The 22,208-nt window shown below is 34.7% G+C and overlaps 1 protein-coding gene across 1 annotated transcript in view; it reads left to right on the top strand.

Moving 5' to 3' along the window:
- The window catches only part of GPR158 (G protein-coupled receptor 158), a 366,089-nt gene that overhangs the window by 306,964 nt on the left and 36,917 nt on the right, over positions 1-22,208 (top strand). Inside the window, exon 6 of the mRNA XM_028506632.2 lies at positions 8,404-8,513. Coding sequence (XP_028362433.1) covers positions 8,404-8,513 — 110 coding nt within the window. The remainder of the gene's footprint in view (positions 1-8,403; positions 8,514-22,208) is intronic.

Here is a 22,208-nt window from a genome sequence, read left to right as displayed (position 1 = left end):
TGGGGCAGCTGATGGTGTTTGGGAGAACTGTGTGAGGTGCCAAGGTGCTTACTTGAAAGGGAACTGAGCCGTCATTGTCCTGTGTACAATGTTTCTTGTATCTTGTATCTTCTTTAGTAAATGTCTCTATTTTTCATATTACATGGCTGGATAACTTCTGGACAGACAATAACTTTAAAAAATATATAATATGTATATTTTATATACACATACATATATATAGTATGCTGCTTGTTATTTTGCTTAACATAAATCCTGAGGGCTTTCCCATACTCATTAAGATTTTCAAGTCCATGATTGTTAAGGGTGGTATAATCTTCTATCATAAGTCATGTACCATAATTTATTATTGTCCAAAACTATTTCTTTTGAACACATAAACTGAGGTTATAAAAGTTTAAGACAGAAATAGTCATTTGTTTCTGTGTTTATTAAGTTAGCTGGGATAGGTATTTCTACAAAGTGCCTTTTCTTGTGGAGGGATGGGCAAACTGAGACCAGGGAGGCTTCCTGTCCTTTCTAGCACCGTTCTCTCAGCTCTCTTCTCTCCAACTGGCCGTGCTTTCCTTTAGGTAGAGTATCACATTTTGAATGCTACATTCCCCAGAGCTCTAAATTGAGTGGAAAGAGAAGAGTGGAGCTGGTGGGAGGGCAGTCATGAACCAGAAAGCCCCAGGACTGGCAGGTGCACAGTTTCTGCACATTAGGACATGGCCAATGATTTTAAAATTTGTTTGTTTTGATTAGTAAAATCCTACAGGTTGTAGAGTTAGAACCTGATGAGAAGTATGAATGAAAATTAAAATTAAGAACAAAATGACAGTAACCAGAGGGGAAGTGGGAGAGGATAATGGGAAGGGAGGGTTTTCAAGAACATCTATAAAGGACACATGGACAAAACCAAAGGGGATGGAATCAAGGGTGGGAAGTGGAGATGGCTGGGGTGGGGGGCCGTGGTGGGGGAAAAATGGAGACAACTGTACTTGAACAACAATAAAAATGTTTAAAAAAGAAATAAAATCTCTCCCTGTTATCTTTGGGATTTCAGGTCTTATTTTGGTTCAGAGAATGGGGCATGTTGTGTTTTATTTAAAAGGTGTTTATTTATTTGATATCATCTAACAAGCAGTGAGTAGCTCACCACTCAGAATGTGAGGTCTTGTTGTCTTTGCCTTTAGTTTTCAGAGCTGTGACCCTATTAATTTTTTTTATATTTTCAGGGTATTGCAATGGGAATTTTAGATGGGCTATGTCAGGCATGTATGATCTGCTGTCACAATAACCAAAAACACATTACTAAAATAAACACTTTAAAAACTTTGGTATATATTCTATAATTTTAGTTTATTAATTTATCCCTTATTTGTTGTTTTGGAATAATAGGAGCCAAATGCAAAGTAATAAGTTCTAGACCATAGTTTTGTAAAGACATAATCATTGTCATAGCCCCTTCTGTGTGTGGTAATCACATAAATGTACAGTTGTATTAGGTATTTTTTATTTTGTTGTAGTTTGAATCTAACTTTAGGTAATTAGTTAAACATTTATAAGGCATGCATTTCCATCCTAAATATTTCCTGTACATGTAATTATATCTCTTGTCAAATATGGAAATAATAATTTTAGAGTATATCCAAAGACATTGAGTCTACATATTTTTAAAGCAAATCCTGTATAAAGCTACTTTTGTATACATAGTTCTGCCTATGTTATTTATTTCCAGCCTCTTGCTTGAAAGATAGTAAATCTGAATAGATTAGTTACTAGGTTTAATATTAGATACTCCAGGTGCTACCTTTGTGGGCAGTCCTCCGAGATAAGATACCCACTTCATTTTCCACGTGTTCAGTAAGGATTGTTGGGAGCACAGTAAACTTGAGAGCAATGAGTGGCTTGGAGAATGTTTGATTAGTGAAACTTTTACTTGAGAAGGGCATGCAGATGTGGTAGAGAGGGTCCTTAAACACCCATAAGTTCTTCAAAACCTTATCAAAGACAATTTCATTGACAAAGTCTCATCACTGGCGTCTGTCTCTGTGCTCCAATTGCCCAGTAAATATTTTTTATAAAAAAAATTGTTCACACATACTTACTGACAGAAACCCCAAAGCATGTAACACCTCATTCACCCTAACAGTGGTTTAACTCACAACCAAGTTTCCTGAACTGAAGCAAATAACACTTGGCAAGTCAGTTAGGAAGGTGGAACTGCTGCATCCAAGACTATCAGAAAACTGTTGCTAGGATCCTTAAAATGTCCAGCCAAAAACAAGAGCCTCAAACCTCTTACTCCCCCAGAGTTGGAAACAGCATTGGGTTGTGCTAGTTTCTGATCGGTTTTACCTTCTAAGCATTCCTCTTCTAAAATCACTGAACCTTGTACAATGAGCAGTCACAGAAGAGGTTAATTTTCTATTGCTGGAGCCCGGTCTATATTTGCAAAAGAAAGTTATTCTATTTTAAAGTGTTCCATTTTGTACATATTTGAAAAGTCTAATATTTTTTTTTTCTGTGGTGGTCTCTTTTCTTCACCATTAGCTGTGTCCAGTATCCAAAGAGTATAGGCAATCAAGCTGACTTCAAAATTAGCTAAAAAATTACATATGATGAGATGAATGGATAATATGTGCAGATTTGTTTGCAATGAGGCAAAGGCTTGGAAGGCCACCTCCAAAATAGCAATGTTTTTTAAATACACAATGCCCAGATTATGCCACCACTAAGATTAGCTGATTGTATTTTGTTAGCATCTGAAAAACTTCCAGAGTTGAAGAACCAAATCCTTAAAATATACATAGAGGTATATCCACCTCAGACTTTCACACTGGAGCCTTCCTCTCAGGAGAAAGGGAAAACAAATGTCTGGGCAAATTATAGTAATTTCACAAATTGTTAAAGAAAGAAAACTGGTGGTTTTGGTGTGACACACTTTCTCCTGTTGACCCTGAATGAGTCTCTTTTTCTCCCATTGGCCCCCTGAACCTACCTACAATTTATAACCTGTGCTTGTTCATCCAGCAAATATATGTACTTTAGGTCCTTAGGCTACTTAATGACTTAAGTGTTACACTTATATCCTGCTTCTTACACATTAAATAAAATATCTTTAGATCTGCCATTCGCCTCTAATATTAGAAAGAAACTGGGGAAAGTTTTCCCTTGAAATATGTACTTTGAAAATATACCTTAGTTCTTTCAGGAAAAAGAGTGTTTAATGAGTTGTGATTTAACATTTTACTATTTTGATAACCATGGGCACATTAATTAACCACATTAGTCTCTTAATATTTAGAATGGGGTTATTAAAGTATTTGAACTTTAAATACAGGATGGGGCAAAATTAAATTTACAGTTGTGAGTATGTATAACATGAGTTTATTCTTTTATTAGTATTTATTAATTATGGCATTGTTTTTTCATATGAACAACTGTAAACCTACTTTTGTACCACCCTGTATAAGTAGTTTATTGGTACATAAAAATGACAGCTACTAGTACTATCACCATAACTCATAAATTTTTCAGGTCAGTGGCTTAGTTTTTCTCTATTTCTTCTCCTACCAAGGTCTGTTATGAAATGTTTTATTAACTTGGGTTTTGGGAAGGGGTATTTATTTTACAATAATTTGTTCAACTATACATGTATGTAAGTTATATTTAACAAGAAAAAGTTAAATATTGAGATTTGAAGGACACTGAAACTTCCTAGTCTTGTTTTTTATTCCCTTTACAGAGTATATTACTGTAAGCTAGATCTGGATGGGAAGTCCTATAGAGAACTTACACTCAGTATTTTCAAAAATGAACTTACTGTTTTCTATCCTTTCTCACTTCCTCTCTCCTTCCCACACTCACTTCCTTTTTTTTTTACTTCATTCTTTCCATTTGCAATTATTGTTTACCTACTTCTGCCAGGCACAGTATTAGGGAGCAAACACAATCACAAACAAGGTAGTTACAACCTTTGTCCTCATGTAACTTACAAATTAGCTAGTAAGAAACATTCAACAAATGAATTACAGAAATAATTCTATTAAAATAGACCTGATGAGTGTGATGAAGGAAAGCTCAGAATTCAATACAAGCAAATAACGTACAAATTAGATGGAACCCTGGCTCAGTCTAGGGGTTGATGGGAAGAGTCATGGAGGCCAATCCTGAGCTGGGACATGAAGGATGAGCTGGGGGTGGGGAGGTTACTAAGCACAGGTAACATGATTTTCTGCAGTCTTATGCACCTTTTTAAAACATAATCACCTTCCCAGTTACCCAGGGTTAAAATCTTCACATTGTCTGTCTTTGACACTCTATTCTCTTTTGACTCAACAAATAATCAGTTGCCCAATTTTCCTGATTCTGCATCTTCTTTCTCCTATTCCCATGAATAACTGAATTCCCAGTCTCACAATGTTATTTATGTTCTTCTTTACCTATTTCCTACAGTTTTATTTTGGAGTGGTTTTTATTTTTCCAAACTAGTCTTGGCACCTTCAGTATTTTCCCCTTTCACAGCCAACCAATCCTCTCACCTGTTGCTGCTGCCAGATTAACTCTCTTGAACGTTCTGATATCAACTCAAAGAAGTTTAGTGGAATGTCAGCTGATGAAATAGGATCTGAATTCCTCATCATGTTATTAAAAGCTTAAGAAGAACTGACCCCATGTCTGTTTTGAAGCTTGATTTTCAGTACTCCCTTTCACATCCTCCTGAGTGTAACTGCATACTCCACATTCTAAAGCTTTTCTCACAACCAGGCCTTTGTCTTGGGCTCTCCTCCCCTTTCCTCTTTGTTACATATTTAAACCTGTTTCTCCTTTATGTTCTTGCCCAAATATCCACCCTCCCGGAATAAATTCACTTTTTTCCCACCGAGTAATTTCCTTTTCTCTGGATCCTCAATATTACAAGATTCACAGTGTGATAGCTTTTGTCATCTCCCCCACCTGGTAGAACTGTTTGGAGAAGAATGGAGGTATAGCTCTTAATGAGCATGAACTCTGGAACCAAACTGCCTACATTCCAATCCTTGCTCTGACGCTTACTGGCTGTGTGAGCCTGAGCGCATCACTTAAATTCTCTATGCCTCATTTTTTTTCTTTAAAAGTCCCTACCTCATAAGGTACTGTGTGGACCAAATGAATAAATAAGGCAAAAATGCCTAATCTAGTGTGTAGCAGTAGTGCTGTATAAGTATGATCACATAATTTTTTGTATCATTTACATGTAATATCTACTCTTCTAAATTTTAACTTGAGGACAAAACCACATCTTAGTTATCTGTATGGTCTCTAAATCCCCTACTGCCTCACACAGAATAAATTAATAGTGAATGTATAAACTAGAATCATCATAATTAATGAACCCTAATTGGACTTTTCAAATAGTTTATTTTGAAGGTAACATTTTTTATTAAATTAGCTAAAATAAATCATTGAGCAAAAAATTATATAAATTATATAAATTTATATATTATATAAATTTTCTGTGTGTAAAGCACACAGAATGTATGCAGAAGTTTGCCTTCTCTGATTTTACATTTGATTCAAGGAGACACACATACAGATAACTACAATATAAGGCAAAGTAGAAAAAGTATACAGTCAAAAAGTGATTATAGGAATTCAAAAGAAGGGGCTGTAATGATTAGAAAAGAATTTATTCAGATGATAAGTAATTACACTGCAATAAGAATAAAACTTTTAGAACAAAGCATACATAAATCAACTCTCCTGATAATATTAGCCAATACTTATTGATTACTTGCTGTACCAGACATTGTGTTTATCATATTTAAACCAGAGTAGTTCCATGTGGAAGTATTGTTGTGTTTCATTTTACAAGTGGGAAAACTGAGGCATAGCAAGGCACTGTTAAATAACTTGTCAAAGTCATGCAGCTAATACAGAGGAGAGCTGGGATTAGAACCCAGGGAGACTGGATTCAGAACCTGTGTTCACCACCACACTGCAAAATGAGAATTTCAACTTTACTACTTGCTGAACTGTTTCTAATAATACATTGTATTAAGTTCACTGGAATTTTATTTTCTATTACTTTTTAAATTTATATCTTATCTATGGATGCTAAAAAAGTTATTTCATTTTGACCAACACAGTCTTTCATTTACAGTAACAAGTCCTCGAATTCTTCATCTATGAAATAAGTTTGAAGCTGTATCGGTAGTTCTCAAATAGTTCAAGAGCAATTCTTTATTTCAAAATAAAAAATAATTATGCCAACTTCTATATTACAGTTTTTCCCCTTCCCCTATTCACTACTTGGTATGCAATAGAAAATTTCACAGTAAGTCACAGGATTTTGCAGCCTCAAGGAATCTACTGTGCTAGAATAATCTCTAATCTAGTTCTTGACTTTAGGTCCCTCCCTCTCTGGTTTCCAATTTGTCTCTGCCATGAGAAGAAACACACATACTACCTCAATCCCTTAAAAATCCATCAAATTTTCTCCATTATTTTTTCCCTGTTTTCTCTTCTTCCTTCCACACAGGTTTCTTAGTAAACAACACAACTTACTTTGCAGAACTCATAATTACTATTAGATTCTTGTGAAAAGGAACACTGCCAAAAATACATGAGTTAAAACAATACAGATTTGTAGAACTTTAACTTGTTTCATCAAAATAATAAATAAAAGAAAGGTTTTCATAACAATTTTGGGATTATTTCCAAATAATTTTCTAGTAGATTAAATTCTAAAGTCAAATCTTTACAAATACTATATATAGACAAAGCAACATTATCTGCTGTCCATATTTATTTTAACATTTCTTTCCTTTCTCCTTGACACTTTTGTCCAGTATTTTCCCCACTGCCTGAGAATGTAATCCAAATGATATTGACAATCTTAGTTCCATATCTTTATATAGTAGAAATATTTGAGAAATACTAGCATAGAGTTTTAGGTGATACCATTCTTGGTACTGCTGGAGACTGGGGCTTCATTTCTAAGATACCAGCAAGAAATTATCAGCCCCCATGCCCTGTCCCCCAGTTACCCCTTATGTTTCCCAACATTCAAATCTTTGGGATGCATAACCAAAAACAACACTCTGGGTTTTCAGAGTGGTTATATTTTTCTGTCATGATGTCCTTACATTCAGCAGAATCAGTTCAGCCAGCTGCTTCAAGCAGAAAGGTACACGTCTGCATTCGCCACAGCATTAGTTCTCTGGCACTGTGTAAGACTCCTTAGGCAGGGCCAAACCAGTTCCTATTTGATGAGGGCTTGCTCCAGACCACACAGCAGCATCTGAAAGGCAGTACATAGACAGCACCTTGGGAAAACAGGGGGGGGCAAATGTAGGTTTACAGTTGTAAGTACATGAAACAGTTTATTCTTGTATTATTATTTATTAATTCCTGTATTATTTTTCATGTGAAAAACTGTAAACCTACTTTTGCCCCACCCTGTATATGCCTTTTGACCATCCCTCTAGAAATGGCCATTTGTTCCCTTGTGTCCCACTGAACCTGTGCAAGTGTTTATCCCAGCACCTGTGCTCCTATTTTTATTGTCAACCCAGGATGCCATGCTTATTGATTCTAGAGAGGGGGTGGGGGGAGAGAGAGAGAGACAGAGAGCGAGACAAACATCTATATATCTTCAGTTGCCTCTTGCGGGCATCCTGACTGGGACTGAAACTGCAACCCAGGCATGCACCCTGATTGGGATTCAAACCTGCAATTTTTCAGTTCACAAGACGGCCCTCCAACCAACAGAGCCACACCAGACAGAGCAGCATCTGTACTACTTTATTGTAGTTTCTTGTTTATATGTCTCTCTTTCCTTTCTTATTGGCCTTTGTATCCACAACATCTAGTATAGTGCCTGGCTCAAAGTAAATGCATAATTAATGTTTGTTGAATGAAAACTCGGGAGTAAGAAGCAACAAGTTAGCAAAGTAAGTGAACCAAGTACTAAGTGAAGTAATAAATATGGAGTGGTAGACTGAGGGGAGCAGTGTGCAGCACAGGATAATCCTCTCAGGGCTGATTTAGACAGGGGATAGGTATTGTAGAAGTGTGGAGACGGGAACAAGGGAAGTTCCAGGTGGAATACAATGGAAGCTAGCCTGGCTGGCCCATCTTGGGAAGTAAAAAGAACTAAGTTGGGACATACCAATGATTTAGAGACACTTGATAGAAACTCCTGAAAGTTAGAATTAAAGAATTTAGAATTGATTTGGAAGCAGTAGGGAGACACTATAGTTCTCCAATTTGGGCAATGAATGATCAAAGTAATATTTTAAAGTTTTAATCTAATGGACGTGTGCTTATGTGAGAATTTATGTATATTAAACATCGCGTCATGAAATATTGATTTTAGTCTGTGGGTCTTCAGTTGATTCTAAAAATTTCGTTCTTTTTCTTCACATCCCACAGGTCGTTATTTTGTACTTTGAGCCAAACACATTTCGCTGTATTCTCCTAAGATGGGTCCGCCTCCTCGGTTTTGCTACTGTTTATGGAACTGTCACTCTCAAGCTCCACAGGTATATTATATTTTACCAGTTTTCATTCTCATGGGAGGATCAGGGCGGCTTAGCATGCCATAACAAGCTGGGCCAGCCAATTAATGGTTTAATTTTAAGAATTTAAATAGCAAGATGATCTATATTTTTATTTTCAAGGCAGTTCTTTAGGATTCAATGGGAAGATGTTTAATAAAACTGAATTTGAATAACATGGTTTAATAAAATGTGCCATTGGTCTTGGAAAGTTTAATTCTGAATAAAATAAGTTCAGAATGAATGCAAAATAGTATTGACTAGCTAAGAACAGAAATAAATACAAAGACAATGTAGCTGAAATAATTATCCAGGCCCAGAGCTACCAAAGAATCGTGTATAGTAGAATTCAGTCACGTGCTTATTTGACTAAAACTGCTGTCCTACCATTTCCAAGTTCCGTGTCCCAGGGTAATCCTGCTGATATTCTGTGGGTGAAATTGGAGAAAAGTAGTGTTTCTAGCCTTCCTCTTTAAACAATGTACTTCAATAATTATCAACTTTGCACATTGGAGAATGCTGTAAATTACCTTATACTTTGCTTCGAAGTCTCCTACTTCTTAAAATGTATATGATCAATACTAGGAAGAAAGAGACAATAAAATAAATTACTGTCTACAAAGACTAGGGGTGCCTGGAAATTATTCCAGGGTTTTCCCTTGCCTCCTCTTCCCAAGTTTTCTCAATGTAGTGGTGCCGAAGAACTTAGGAGAGGAAGTCTGTTTCTCCTGTAGGATAAAATTGTCATTCTATAGAGGGAACCCTTTATGCTGATTAGCTTTAAATGTGGTTGACAACCACCAAAAGCCACTCATGTTTTCATGCTAATCTTTCCATAATTTTTTCTCAATATAATTATTTTAATAGGGCTCATTCTTTAAATATATCCCCTTTGCACATTTCTTAAAATGTGGTCGTTGTACTGTCTACTACATAATCTCCATTTTGTTTTCTTTTTGGGAGAGTGGGTAAGTACCTATTTACTGGGGAGGCCTCAGATTATCTTTTTGGGAAAATGTAAATATCCTTAACTCTCAATATATTAAATAGTACAAAGAATGTTACACTGGATTTCATGATGTCCAGTTTAAATCTGTTTAGCATCTAACTCTAAGAAATCATAGGCCTCTAATTCTTAGAATAGGAAAACATTAGAGCAATCTTTAATGTTCTTCCTGATGCCCACTTTACTATTTCCACATGACAGCACACTTTACTCTTGTGCCCTTCTATTTTTCAAGAACCTACTGATTTCCATTCCTTATATGATAGCTATTTGGTATTTTTTAACTGATGGTCACTCACTGAAGGAAATAAACCATTGGCAGCTTAAAATGGACATAAGATTTCTGGAAATTCTGAATGAATGGGTGGCTTATTGAGACTTGAAAATGACTTCTCTCCCTGTGAGTCTAGCACTTAGCATCTATTAAGTTTGCTTATTCAATTATCTTCTTCATTCTCACCTAGTTTACTTTCTTTTTGAAGTGAGGGTCTTACCAAGTCTAAGCACAATGACCGACACATGGTAGGTACTTAATGCATATTAGTTGATAAGTGAATGAATACAAATGGTAGATGCAGACTTAGAAGCTGCTTTTATCGCTTCTGTCCACATATAATACATTTACATTCTCCTGCACTATATGTCCTCAAGTACATATCTGGAACACTGTGGTTTGCAAGAGGCTACTTTTGGTGGGATGAAAATATAGTATTAGGTATCACTGAATCATGTAATGAGAAAACTACTTCCATTCAGGTTCTCTTTCTATCCTTCTGATCACTTCCAGGAGAAAAATTAGCATGGACTGAGTAGGTCTTTAACACTTGCTGAGCAGTTGTTATTCTTTGTTGGCAAAACGGAGCAGATCAAGTCAGGCTCAGAGCTTTCCAATGCAATGCTGTCTAGATAAAACTTACTAACTTTGGCTCACTGTATTTATTTTTGTAGTTACTTTCTATGTATAGGTTATCAGTTTTTCACTGAAAGTAGCAATATGTTTCCTTTAAAATATTTTAAAGCAAGACATAAAAGTTGATTTAAAGACTATATTAGCTGGTGTGCAGATATCAAGAGAAATCTCCAGGGAGGTAAGCCAAGAATTGACATTTAGTACACTAGATTATTTCATCATACTTTTGTTTATTTTAAAGACTGGAAATAAAACAATTTTTTCTCTATGTGTTTCTAGAAGTCATTGCAGTGAAGAATTACCCTGTTGAAGGTTTAAATTGAGTAGAAACTGTTTCTAATTTAATGAGCTGAATTATTCTTATCTTGTCTGAACCATATGGCTTTATATTATATTCTGTTCTTTTCCATACTGCTTAAATTTAACCGATTCCAGTATAAAGTCTATTAACTGAACAATCAGCTTTGCAGAGGGATGTGAGCAACCTGATGGAAGTGACAGGCTAACCCAGCTTTGTACTCCCTATTCTTGTTGCTGCACCTTGCACCTATTATATATACACTGCATTTTTCAGACCATAAGACACACCGAGGTTTCAGAGGAGGAAAATAGGCAAAAAATTTTGGAGCAAAAAATGTGGTAAAATATTTAATAGCATAAATAACATAATATTTCACCAATATAAATGTAAACAGAATTCAAGAGCAGCATTAACAACCATTATTCCCAGCCATTATTCCTCCCAAATTTGAGGGGAAAGGTGCATCTTATAGTCTGAAAAATACAGTAGTTGACCCTTGCACATTGCTGGAGTTGGGGCACTGATACCACTTGAAGGTGAAAATTCATGTATACCTTTGGACTCCACAAAACTTTACTGATAGCCTACTGTTGACCAGTAGCCATACCAAGAGCATAAACAGTCAATTAATTTTTATATATTTTGTATATTATATACAATATACTGTATTCTTATAGTAAAACAAGCAAAAGAAAAGAAAACATTATTTAAAAATCACAAAGAAGAGAAAATGCAAGTACATTTACAGTATTTATTGAAAAAAATTTCTCCTGTAAGTGGACCCATGCTGTACAAATTTGGTTTATTCAAGGGTCAGTTGTATCTGGGTATCTGTTAAGCAAATGAATGGGCGGATGGTTATACTGAATGGAACTACAAGGAATATTTTTGGTTGGGGCATCTATTAGAGTCAAACAACATGTGGCCCTGAAGAATTCAAGTCTTAAGATTTTGTAGTAACACGATAGGAAGACATAAATCCTAACAAATCTGAATTTGTATTCCAATTCTGCTATTAACTATTTATACAACTAAGTATAAATAACTTTAAAATATGAGAATCTGTTTTTTTCACCTCACCTTTAAAGTTGTTCTAAAGATTAAGCATGATTGGGATATATGTAAATATTTTAAGTAAGGGTTTTTGATTGCAAACCACAAGTTCTAACTATGGCTAAATTAAGCAAAAAGGAAATTCACTGGAAGAATATAGGGAAGTCACAAAATTAAAAGGAAAGCTAAAGAACCAGGCTTTAGAGGACCTGAACCAAGGTAGATTGATGGATCAGGTAGCCTGGACTAAGTGATAATGTCCCTTGAATTCCATAGACTCATTTGCAATAGGAACTTAATTTTTTATTTCAAGATTTTTCTTAATCCTCACCTGAGGATATTTTTTTCATTGCTTATTAAAGAGGAATGGGGGTGGAGACAGAGAGACAGAAAGAGAAACATCTATGTGAGAAAGAAACACTGATTGGTTACCCTCTTGCACATGCCCTGACCGAGAATTGACCTGTGACCTTTTGGTGTATGGGACAACACTCCAACCAACTGAGCCACCCAGCCAGGGATCATGATTTTTTTTAAGTAAGTCCTACCTTTCTAGGCAGAAAATTTTAGGGAATTATCAACACTGATGTATAAAATGACTGTTAAAGTCCCTTCAGAATAGAATAGGCAAGAAAGACTTGCATTTTTATTTCAGACATTTCACTGAAGGCTTAGTAAAATTATTGAATTTCCTCCTGGTCTCTCACTGAGTAATTATAGTGTTTATGGAATTCTAGTAGCTCTGAAAACTTGAAGCAAATGTTTAAAAAAACAGGACATTATCCTGTCACACAAATAATAATATTAGACATGAGAACTTAAAGGTTTTATTCACTTTTATCAAATCTCCCACTTTTGACAGTCATACAGCCAATGGAAATACCAATACCAATCCACAGGAAAATTGCAAAAGAGTCTTTGTTTATTAACAGTGCAATGTAAGACTATGATAAGTTGGGGGAGGGGTGAGAGTTGTCCTCCCCTTCAGGGAGGAGTATTTTATTACTGACATTTAGAGTCATCATCACATGTGATAAAAAAAGAACCAACTATTTTTTCTTTTTTTATTGTTGTTCAAGTACAGTTGTCTCCATATTTACCCCATCACAACCCCCCCACGCATTCCTACTTCCCACCCTCAAAGATACTCCCTTTGACTTTGTTCATGTGTCCCTTATACACGTTCCTTGATGGCCCTTCTCCTAGTATCCCCTATGACCTCACCTATAAGTGGAACCTAATCAACAAAACAAATAAGCAAGCAAAATACAACCAGAGACATTGAAATGAAGAACAAAATGACTATAACCAGAGGAGTGAGGAGAGGGATAATAGAGAACCAACTTTTAATTGTATTTATTATTGCCTTAAATTTTTTACAAATAAATGGGCCACTTTGTTACCTTACCCTGGGTAGACCAGCCCCACTGCCCCACTTCATTGGCAGGCCATTTATGTAAAAGAATTTATTTGAATCTTAAACTATTTATTCCTCTTTGGGAATAGAAAGAATGGTACATGTTTTAGCAGCTCAGTATGGATCATAAGGAAAAATGGAGCTGAAGTAAGCAAAAATGAAGACATTTCATTTACAAAAGGGAATTTCATTTAGTAACCAGAGATATGTTAGACTTAGTACATGAAAGATGTAGGACAGATCTAAAAGAGCATGTAGCACTTGAATGAATATATGGGTTCAGAGAATACTTCCTAAATTAAGTCAGTTGCTTGATTGATTGGTGGGTGGGTGAGTTGTTTGGGTGGGTGATTGGTTGATTGGTTGGTTGTCAGTTGGTTTTAAGAAACTTAGGAAGGCAATATCACTAGGCTCAGAAAAGCTTCATATACCGCTTTGGTTAAGTTTGTTTCTAAGTATTTTATTTTTCATGTTGCTATAGTAAATGGGATTTTTTCCTAATTTCTGCTTTTGATATTTCATTGTTAGTATACAAAAATGCCTTCGACTTCTGAATGTTGACTTCATATCCTGCTATTTTGCCAAATTAATTTATTAGGTCAAGTCATTTTTTGGTGGCATCTATAGGGTTTTCTATGTACCCCATCATATCATCTGCAAATAGGGACAGCTTTACTTCCTCCTTTCCAATTTGGATGCTTTCTTGTCTGATCACTGTGGCTAGAAATTCCAATACTATGTCAAGTAGAAGTGGTGAAAATGGACATCCTTGTCTTATTCCTGATCTTAGGGGGGAAACTTTTCGTTTTTGTCCATTGAGTATGATGTGGACTTTAGGTTTCTCATATGTAACCTTTATTATGTTGAGAAATGCTCCCTCTATTTCTACTTTGCTATGCATTTTTAATCATAAATGGGTGCTGTACTTTACCAGATGCTTCTTCATCTATTGATGTGATCATGTGACTTTTGTCTTTCCTTTTGTTATGTGAAGTATTACATTTCTTGACTTGCATATATTGTACCATCCTTGCATCCCTGGGATGAATCCCACTTGATTATGATGTATGATCTTTTTAATGTATTGCTGAAACCAATTTTCGAATATTTTGTTGAGGATTTTTACACCTATGTTCATCAGCGATATCAGCCTGTAGTTTTCTTTCTTACTTGTATCTTTGTCTGGTTTTGGAATTAGGATAATACTGGCCTCATAAAAAGAGTTTGGAGGTCTTCCCTCTTCTTGGATTTTTTTGGAATGGTTTGAAAAGAATCTGGGTTCACTATTCTCTAAATGTTTTTTAAAATTCTCCCATGAAACCGTCCAGCCCAAGGCTTTTGTGTGCTGGGAGTTTTTTGATTACTGCTTCAATTTCACTAGCTGATATCAGTTTATTCAGACTTTCTGCTTCTTCTTGACTCAGCTTTGGAGGATTATATGTTTCTAGAAATTTATCCATTTTATCCAGGTTTTTAAATTTTTGGCATATTATTGTTCATAGTAATTTCTTATGATCTTTTGTATTTCTGTGGTATTGGTTGTAATTTCACCCATTTTGTTTCTGATTTTATTTATTTAGGTCTTATTTCTTTTCTTCTTGATGAGTGTGGTTCAATGCTGCACCAGTTCAAAAGAACCTCTGCACCCCAATGTTCATAGCAGCATTACTTACAGTAGCCAAGTGCTGAAAACAACCTAAGTGCCCATTAGTAAATGAGTGAATCAAAAAACTGTGTCACTTTTACATTATGGAATACTACCCAGCAGAAAGAAAGAAGGAACTCCTACCCTTTGAGACAGCATGGATAGACCTGGAGAGCATTATGCTAAGTGAAATAAACCAGGTAGTGAAAGACAAATACCATATGACATCACCTATAAGTGGACTCTAATAAACAAAACAAACAAATGAGCAAAATAGAACCAGAGACTTAGAAATAAAGAACAAACTGGCAGTGACAATAGGGGAGGGGTGAAGGGGATAATGGTGGGGAAGGGATAGGACCAAGCACTGAAGCACAAATAAAGGACTCGTGGACACAGACAATTTGGAGGGGGGTTGATTGTGGGGGGGGTGGACAGGGTTGTGCTGAACAAGGGGAAAAATGTGGGACAACTATGACTGAACAACAATAAATTTAAAAATTTAAAAAAAAAACAGTTAAAAAAGCTTCATATATTTTCAGAAGGCAAAATGAGGAAATATTTTAAATGAAAAGGGGGTGAAAAGAGATTAAGAAACTTAATGCTAAAAAACCATCTTCTTATTCTTTTTAACATGGTTTTTGAAAACAGATTGCCTTTCCTTTTTCTAAGGCTAATCAAGAGGAAACAAAACCTTTTTGTACTATGTTTAAAGTGAATATATACACAAGTTGCAACAAAGCCTTCTTCTGGATCTGGACTAGGGATTTTTACTTCATGCATTATTCAGTACTCTATGCTCTGAATACAGCACAATACATAGCTGCTTCCTCTGCTATGTTTATTAGCACCAAATATTGTACACTTTGTGGGAAGGTTTATATACAGGTGTGGGCAAAAGTAGGCCAATAATAATAATAAATACAGTAATTGATGCATAAATAATTTAATAATAAACTGTTCAAAAGTAGGTTTATAGTTGCATGTAGGCACAGTATAATGCACAATAATTAATACATAAATAATATAAGAATAAAATGCATACATACAGCTATAAACCTATTTGTGAACAGAGTTTATTCTTTAATTATGTATTAATTACTGTATTAATTATTTTTGTTAACCTACTTTTGCCCACTCCTGTGTGTGTGTATGTATATATATATAGTTGTTTTCTAATAGTTTTTGAAAAGTGATGGGATGATATTTATATTTATTTATTGAATGTATTCTTTAAGTATACATAAAATATGGTTAAGATATCCAACTTTTTAGAAAAGCAAGTGTACTGCTATGGAGGAAAGTTAAAAGCTCATAACAAAATGAAGATTTTGCCTTTACTTTGACATGTGAGAACCACTGGGTGGCAGGGAATTTGAGATGGAGCCTGGGGCCAATGCCTGAAGTATAGTTATTAGACTTTGTCTATTACATACAGACCAATCTGCCTTGACAAAGGTATTGATCAGGTGTTGACTAGCCCTCATTTATAAAACAAAAGAAATAATAACCTTTGTTTCTAGGTGGCTAAGCAAGTGCCAATGAACATACATAGGATTCTTCTAAAATGCTTCTTGCATTCATCCCAGTCCACAGATAAATGGTGTTTAAGGCCTCAGATGATGACCCAAAGAATTTAATATGAAACAATTTTAAAACTTTTATCCAGTTATCCACCTCAGTCAAAATAATGTACCAAGAAAGTGGTCTCTGGACCACTTTACCTCTGGACACATAGTTGTGTACTGTACGTTGCATTCTGACTAGGAAATGGAAGGCTGTGCCATATAGACGCTGGTAATGATATGTACTTCAGACACACTCTCTGCTGAGTTCACTGCGATTTCTCATCTTTACTGGCTGGCTACCTTCAAGTGGAGAATTACTTACAGTGACAGTTAAGAACCACATTGTCCCTGAGAAAAGGGCCTCATTCTTCATCCTCTGATGAGGGTCTCTTTCTCTGCCAGCAAGTGTACTGTTTGGATAGTGTTACAGGGAAACTTCAACCTGACTCTTCATGAAGAATTTGTAAAGAATTCCTAGGGACAACTATAATGGGGCTTTGAGTAGGGGAGAGAGATTAGGCTCAACCCTGAATACAACAAAGAAATGTGGGAATTTATACTCAAGGAGCAAGGTATGGTTCAGTGGATGGAAAATTAGAAAATTACTAAGAGGAAACATCAGGTGTAAAAGAATATTTCTGACTAACCAACTTGACATGTTTCTTCCTGAAGGCAGGCCAAGATGACCTCAGATATCAGAGTGGGAGATTCTCTCTAGACTGACTTATTTAACAAGATTCTTGTTAAAATGGGCAGTGCAAAGACCGGGAAGTACAAAGGTTGAGGAGAGGTCTCAGAGGAGCCTGACTAAAGTTTGGTCAAGTAGAGTAACTTTGTCAATAGGAAGCTAAGTAAGTTCCAAAGCCAACGAATGTTAACTCAGCTTCAGAGGTAAATCAGAAAATATGACTCTTATCTCACATACCCATGCCTTGCATATACTAGAAAATAAGTAATGGGAGTCTAGACAAAAAGACAAAAAAAAAAAGAAAAAAAGAAAATTAGATACCCTAGAGAAAAATGACATCCTTAAGATGAAATCGTAAGCTTGTTCTTTATTTCAGTTTCTCTGGTTATATTTTGCTTGCTTGTTTCTTTTGTTGATTAGGTTCCACTTATAGGTGAGATCATATGGTATCTATCTTTCACCACCTGGCTTATTTCACTCAGCATAATGCTCCCCAGTTCCATCCACGGACAAAGCCAAAGGGGTGGGGAGGGTAGGATTGAGTGTGGTAGGTGGGGGTGGGTGGGGCAGGGGAGAGTTGAGGGGGAAATGGGACAACTGTAGTTGAACAATGATAAGAAAAGATGAAGTTGTAGAGAATAAAGGTTTCAAATTCATGTTTCAGAGCTATCTATCTCTAAGCATTTGAAAAAATTAGATTTGTAAGTAACTTCACTTTCCCTTTTTTTTGTTTTATAACTCATTAAGTATCAACCTGAGCTTTGTGAGGTTGATGTTTAAACAGTTTCCCTAGAGTTACTTTACCATTAAAAAATGTTTAATGAAACAGGAAAGATTTGAAGTCATTTGACTCTTAACAATGAGTTATTAGCTAGAGATCTGTATTCATATAGAACCTTTAACATCAATGAATACCTTTTTAAAAATCATAAATAAAAGCAAAATTTATTTTTAATTGTCTATTCATATAATCCATTAGATATAAAATAGGAGCACATCTCACTCAGAACTGAAAAGACATAAAGCTTTACTTATTCCATCTGACTGCAGATGTCCTAATTGATTTGTTTTATGACAAGTAACTTGGAAATATAACTATTGTGTAACATCTACATTCAAAGTTTTTCAATATTAAGCTTCTCCTTTTGCATGTTTCATATATATATACATATATATATCCTCATTTCAGTGTAGCATGGGTATATTATGTTTATGTTTCTAGAGAAACTTGCATTATAATATACAATTTAAGGGCTATGTGCCAAATTTGAAACATGGGATTTTTTTATTGCCTGAATTGTTACAGTTGCAACTTGTATAAGTGTGCATATACTTGTGTGTTAATCAACTTTAAAATTACAAATAAAAATCCATCTAGTAATTCAGAATTAGTACTTCTCAGGCTACAGCTGATAAATATTTTATCCTAATGTTCTTTGTTACTAATTAACAAATCTTGTATGTGCTCAAGTGGAAATATTTCTTTTTCGTATGTGAAGTACATGTAAGAGAATAAGTCTAAAATGAGATTAATTCATTCATGCAGCAGAAAAGAAGAGCAGCCAGGCTTCTCTAAAGCCAAGGTGACACAGCCTGCTTCCTCAAGCTGTTAGCTGCCATCACCTGCCTGCTCTGTCTCAGCCCAAAGGCAGAGGCCAGCTTATGATATTGTTTGGAAACACCCATGTCTCTTCTGATGCTCCATCGATTCACCTTTCCTCTGGTTACTCTCCTGCCCCTCACCCAGCATTTTGCATGTGTCCAGTCCAAAACACCTGAGTTATGTTTTCATTTTTATTCAGTTCAAAATAATTTCTAATTTGAATTTATTCATTGGCCCATAGGTTATTTAGAAGTGTTATTTAGTTTCCAAATATTGAGGGATTGTCCATGAATCTTTCTGTTTTTGATTTCTGGGCTCATACTTACTGTGACTTGAATCCTCTTAAATTATTGATACTTGTTTTAAGGCCCAGATTATCTCTCTTGGTAAAGGTTTCATAAGCACTTGGAAGAATGTATCATCTGCTGTTTTGAGGCTGTTCAAGAATGTTGCTGAAGTTTTTTATATCCTTACTGATTTTCTCTCTACTTGTCCTATTAATATTTAGAGAGTTGTTTAAAATTTTCTTATTTGCCTATTTTTCCTCATATATCTTTCAGTTCTTGCTTCATATATTTTGAGGTCCTGTTCTTAGATACATAAACATTTAGTTTTTATGTCCTCTTCATGAATTGACTCCTTTATCCTTATGCATTGATCCTCATTATTCCTGGTACTATTCTTTGCTCTGAAATCTACTTTGTCTGATACTAATATAGCAACTCCAGATTTCTTTTGATTACAGTAAGCATGGTATATCTTTTATTTCCATCATTTTACTTTTAACTTATTTTTGTCATATTTAAAGGGTGTTTGTTGTTTTAAAAAAAACCCACACAAACAAATATATAGTTGGACCTTACTTTTAAAAACCTAATCTGACAATCTCTACCTTTTAATTCATTTATTTAGACTACTTCCTTCAAACATGACTATTGATAATCTTGTTGCATTTTTTCTAACATTCCAGGGGCTCACCTGGCCTCTGGTTATCTTCATGCCTATTACCCAAAATTTAGATCACTAGTCCAAAAGACAGAAGTTGAACTAACAAGGAATTTAATATTAGAAGCACAACTACTCTAGCTATTCCTGATAGATACAAACTATTAAAACTGACTCAGAAGACACAGAAAATTTCAATAGACCTGAAACAAGTAAAGACATCTGACCAGTAATCAAAAATCTGCCCCCACCCCCCTACCCACCAAAGCCACAATACTTGGTTGCTTCACTGATTAATTATACCAAAGATTTAAAGAGGAATTAATGCCAGTTCTTTATAAACCATCCAGAAAAAATAGATAAGGCAACACTTCTCTCTGCATTCTAAGAGGAAAGTATTACCCTGATACCAAAGCCAAACAACTAGATCATAAAAAAACAATACTACAGGCCAATATCACTTATGAATATAGATACAAAAAGCTCAATAAAATACTGGCAAACAGAATCCAGAAACCTACAAAGAGGATTATTGCATCATAACCAGGTGGGATTTGTGCCGGGAATGTAAATGGTTCAACATGCAAAAACCAATCCATGTGATAGCATATATTAATAATAAAGAACAAAAGCCACATGATCATCATAACAAATGCAGAAAAGCATTTGACAAAATTCAACACACTGTTCATGATTTTTTAAAAAAAATAATAATCTAGGAATGGAGGGCAACTTTCTCATCTAGATAAAAATCATGTATGAAAACCCACAGCTGATATCATGCTTAATAATAAAAGAATGAACTCTTCTGGGTTGAAGAACAAGATAAAAATGTTGGCTTTTTTTCTGTTTCTATTCAACATTGTTCTAGAAATTTTCACTTGAGCAAGTAAGGCCCACCCAAAAAGGAATAAAAGATATCCAAATAGAAATACAAAGTAAGACTAGTTGCAGTTAGCATGATCTTCTATGGGGAAAATTTTAAAGGATCCACCAAAAAACTAATAGAACTAGTAAACAAGTTTAGTAATGTTGGTATATAACAAGATTACTATACAAAATTCAGTTGTATTTCTATATATTAGCAACAAACAGAAACTGAAATTAAAGGAAAAATTAATTTATAATCACATAAAAATAAAATATGTTAAGAATAAGTTTAAAAACAACTGCTAGACAGGTGCTCTGAAGACTACAAAACATTGTTGAATGAAATTAAAAGAAGACCTAAATAAATAGAAAGACATCCTTTGTTCATGGTTTGGAATACTGAGTGTTTAAAAATTGCAGCACTCCTCAAACTGATGCACTCTAATCCCTATTAAAATCCATCCCTGCTGCCTTTTTTGCAAAAACTGATAAACTGGTTTTAAAATTCATATGGAAATGCAAAGGAACCAATAGCCTTAACAATAACCTTAGAAAAGAAGAATAAAGTTGGAGTCATACTTTCTGATTTTAAAACTTACTTCAAAGCTTCAGCAATAAAGATACTGTGATAGTAAGCATAGGATAGACATCTAGATCAATACCAGATATCCTCAGGCAAAATAATGACTGACTCCTACCTTATACCATATATAAAATTAACTCCAAAAGGACCAAAGACTTAAATGTGAGAGCTAAAACTATAAAATTCTTGGAAACAAAATAAAAATATTCATAGTCTTGGAGAGATACCCAAAGCATGAGCAACCAAAGGAAAAATAGATATATTGGACTTCATGAAAATGAAAAACTTTTTTGCATCAAAAGATACTATCAAGAAAGTGACAAATAAAGGTCAAATATCATATGATCATCTGAAAGATACCCAAGAATCATTTGTCAAAATTCAACATTTGTATATGATAAAAACTCTCAACAAAATAGATATATGGAATGTACATCAATGTAATAAAAGGCCATGTGATGACAAGCCCACAGCTAACATCATACTCACTGTTGAAAAGCTGAAAGTTTTTTTTATGAGATTAGAAAAAATACCAGGATACCTTCTTTGACCACTTTTGGTCAACATGGTATTGGAAGTTCTAGCTAGAGCAATTAAGCAAGATAAACAAATGAAAGGCATCAAAATTGTAAAGGAGGAAGTAAAACTCTCACTATTTGCAGGTGACATGATATTATATATTTTTTAAAAAACCCAAAGACTCCACAAAAATATTAGTATTAGAACTAATAAATAAATTCAGTAAAGTTTTAGGATACAAAATTAATATATAAGAATATGTTTAGTTTTTATATACTAGTAACAAACTATCAGAAAGAGAAATTAAGAAGACAGTCCCATTTACAATTACATTTTTAAAAAACCTAGAAATAAATGTAACAAAGAAGCTACACTGAAAATTATAAGACACTGATGAAAGAAATTTAAGAAGACCAAAACAAATGGAAAGATACTCTGTGCTCACAGATTTAAAAGAATTAATATTGCTAAAATATCCATATCACATAATGTACAGATTCAATGCAATTTCTATTGAAATTTTAATGGCATTTTCCCCAGAAGTAGAAAAACCTTAACATTTGTATAGAACC

Source organism: Phyllostomus discolor, chromosome 1, assembly GCF_004126475.2.
Source record: "Phyllostomus discolor isolate MPI-MPIP mPhyDis1 chromosome 1, mPhyDis1.pri.v3, whole genome shotgun sequence".
NCBI lineage: Eukaryota > Metazoa > Chordata > Mammalia > Chiroptera > Phyllostomidae > Phyllostomus > Phyllostomus discolor.
This window is presented reverse-complemented; position numbering and strand designations above follow the sequence as displayed.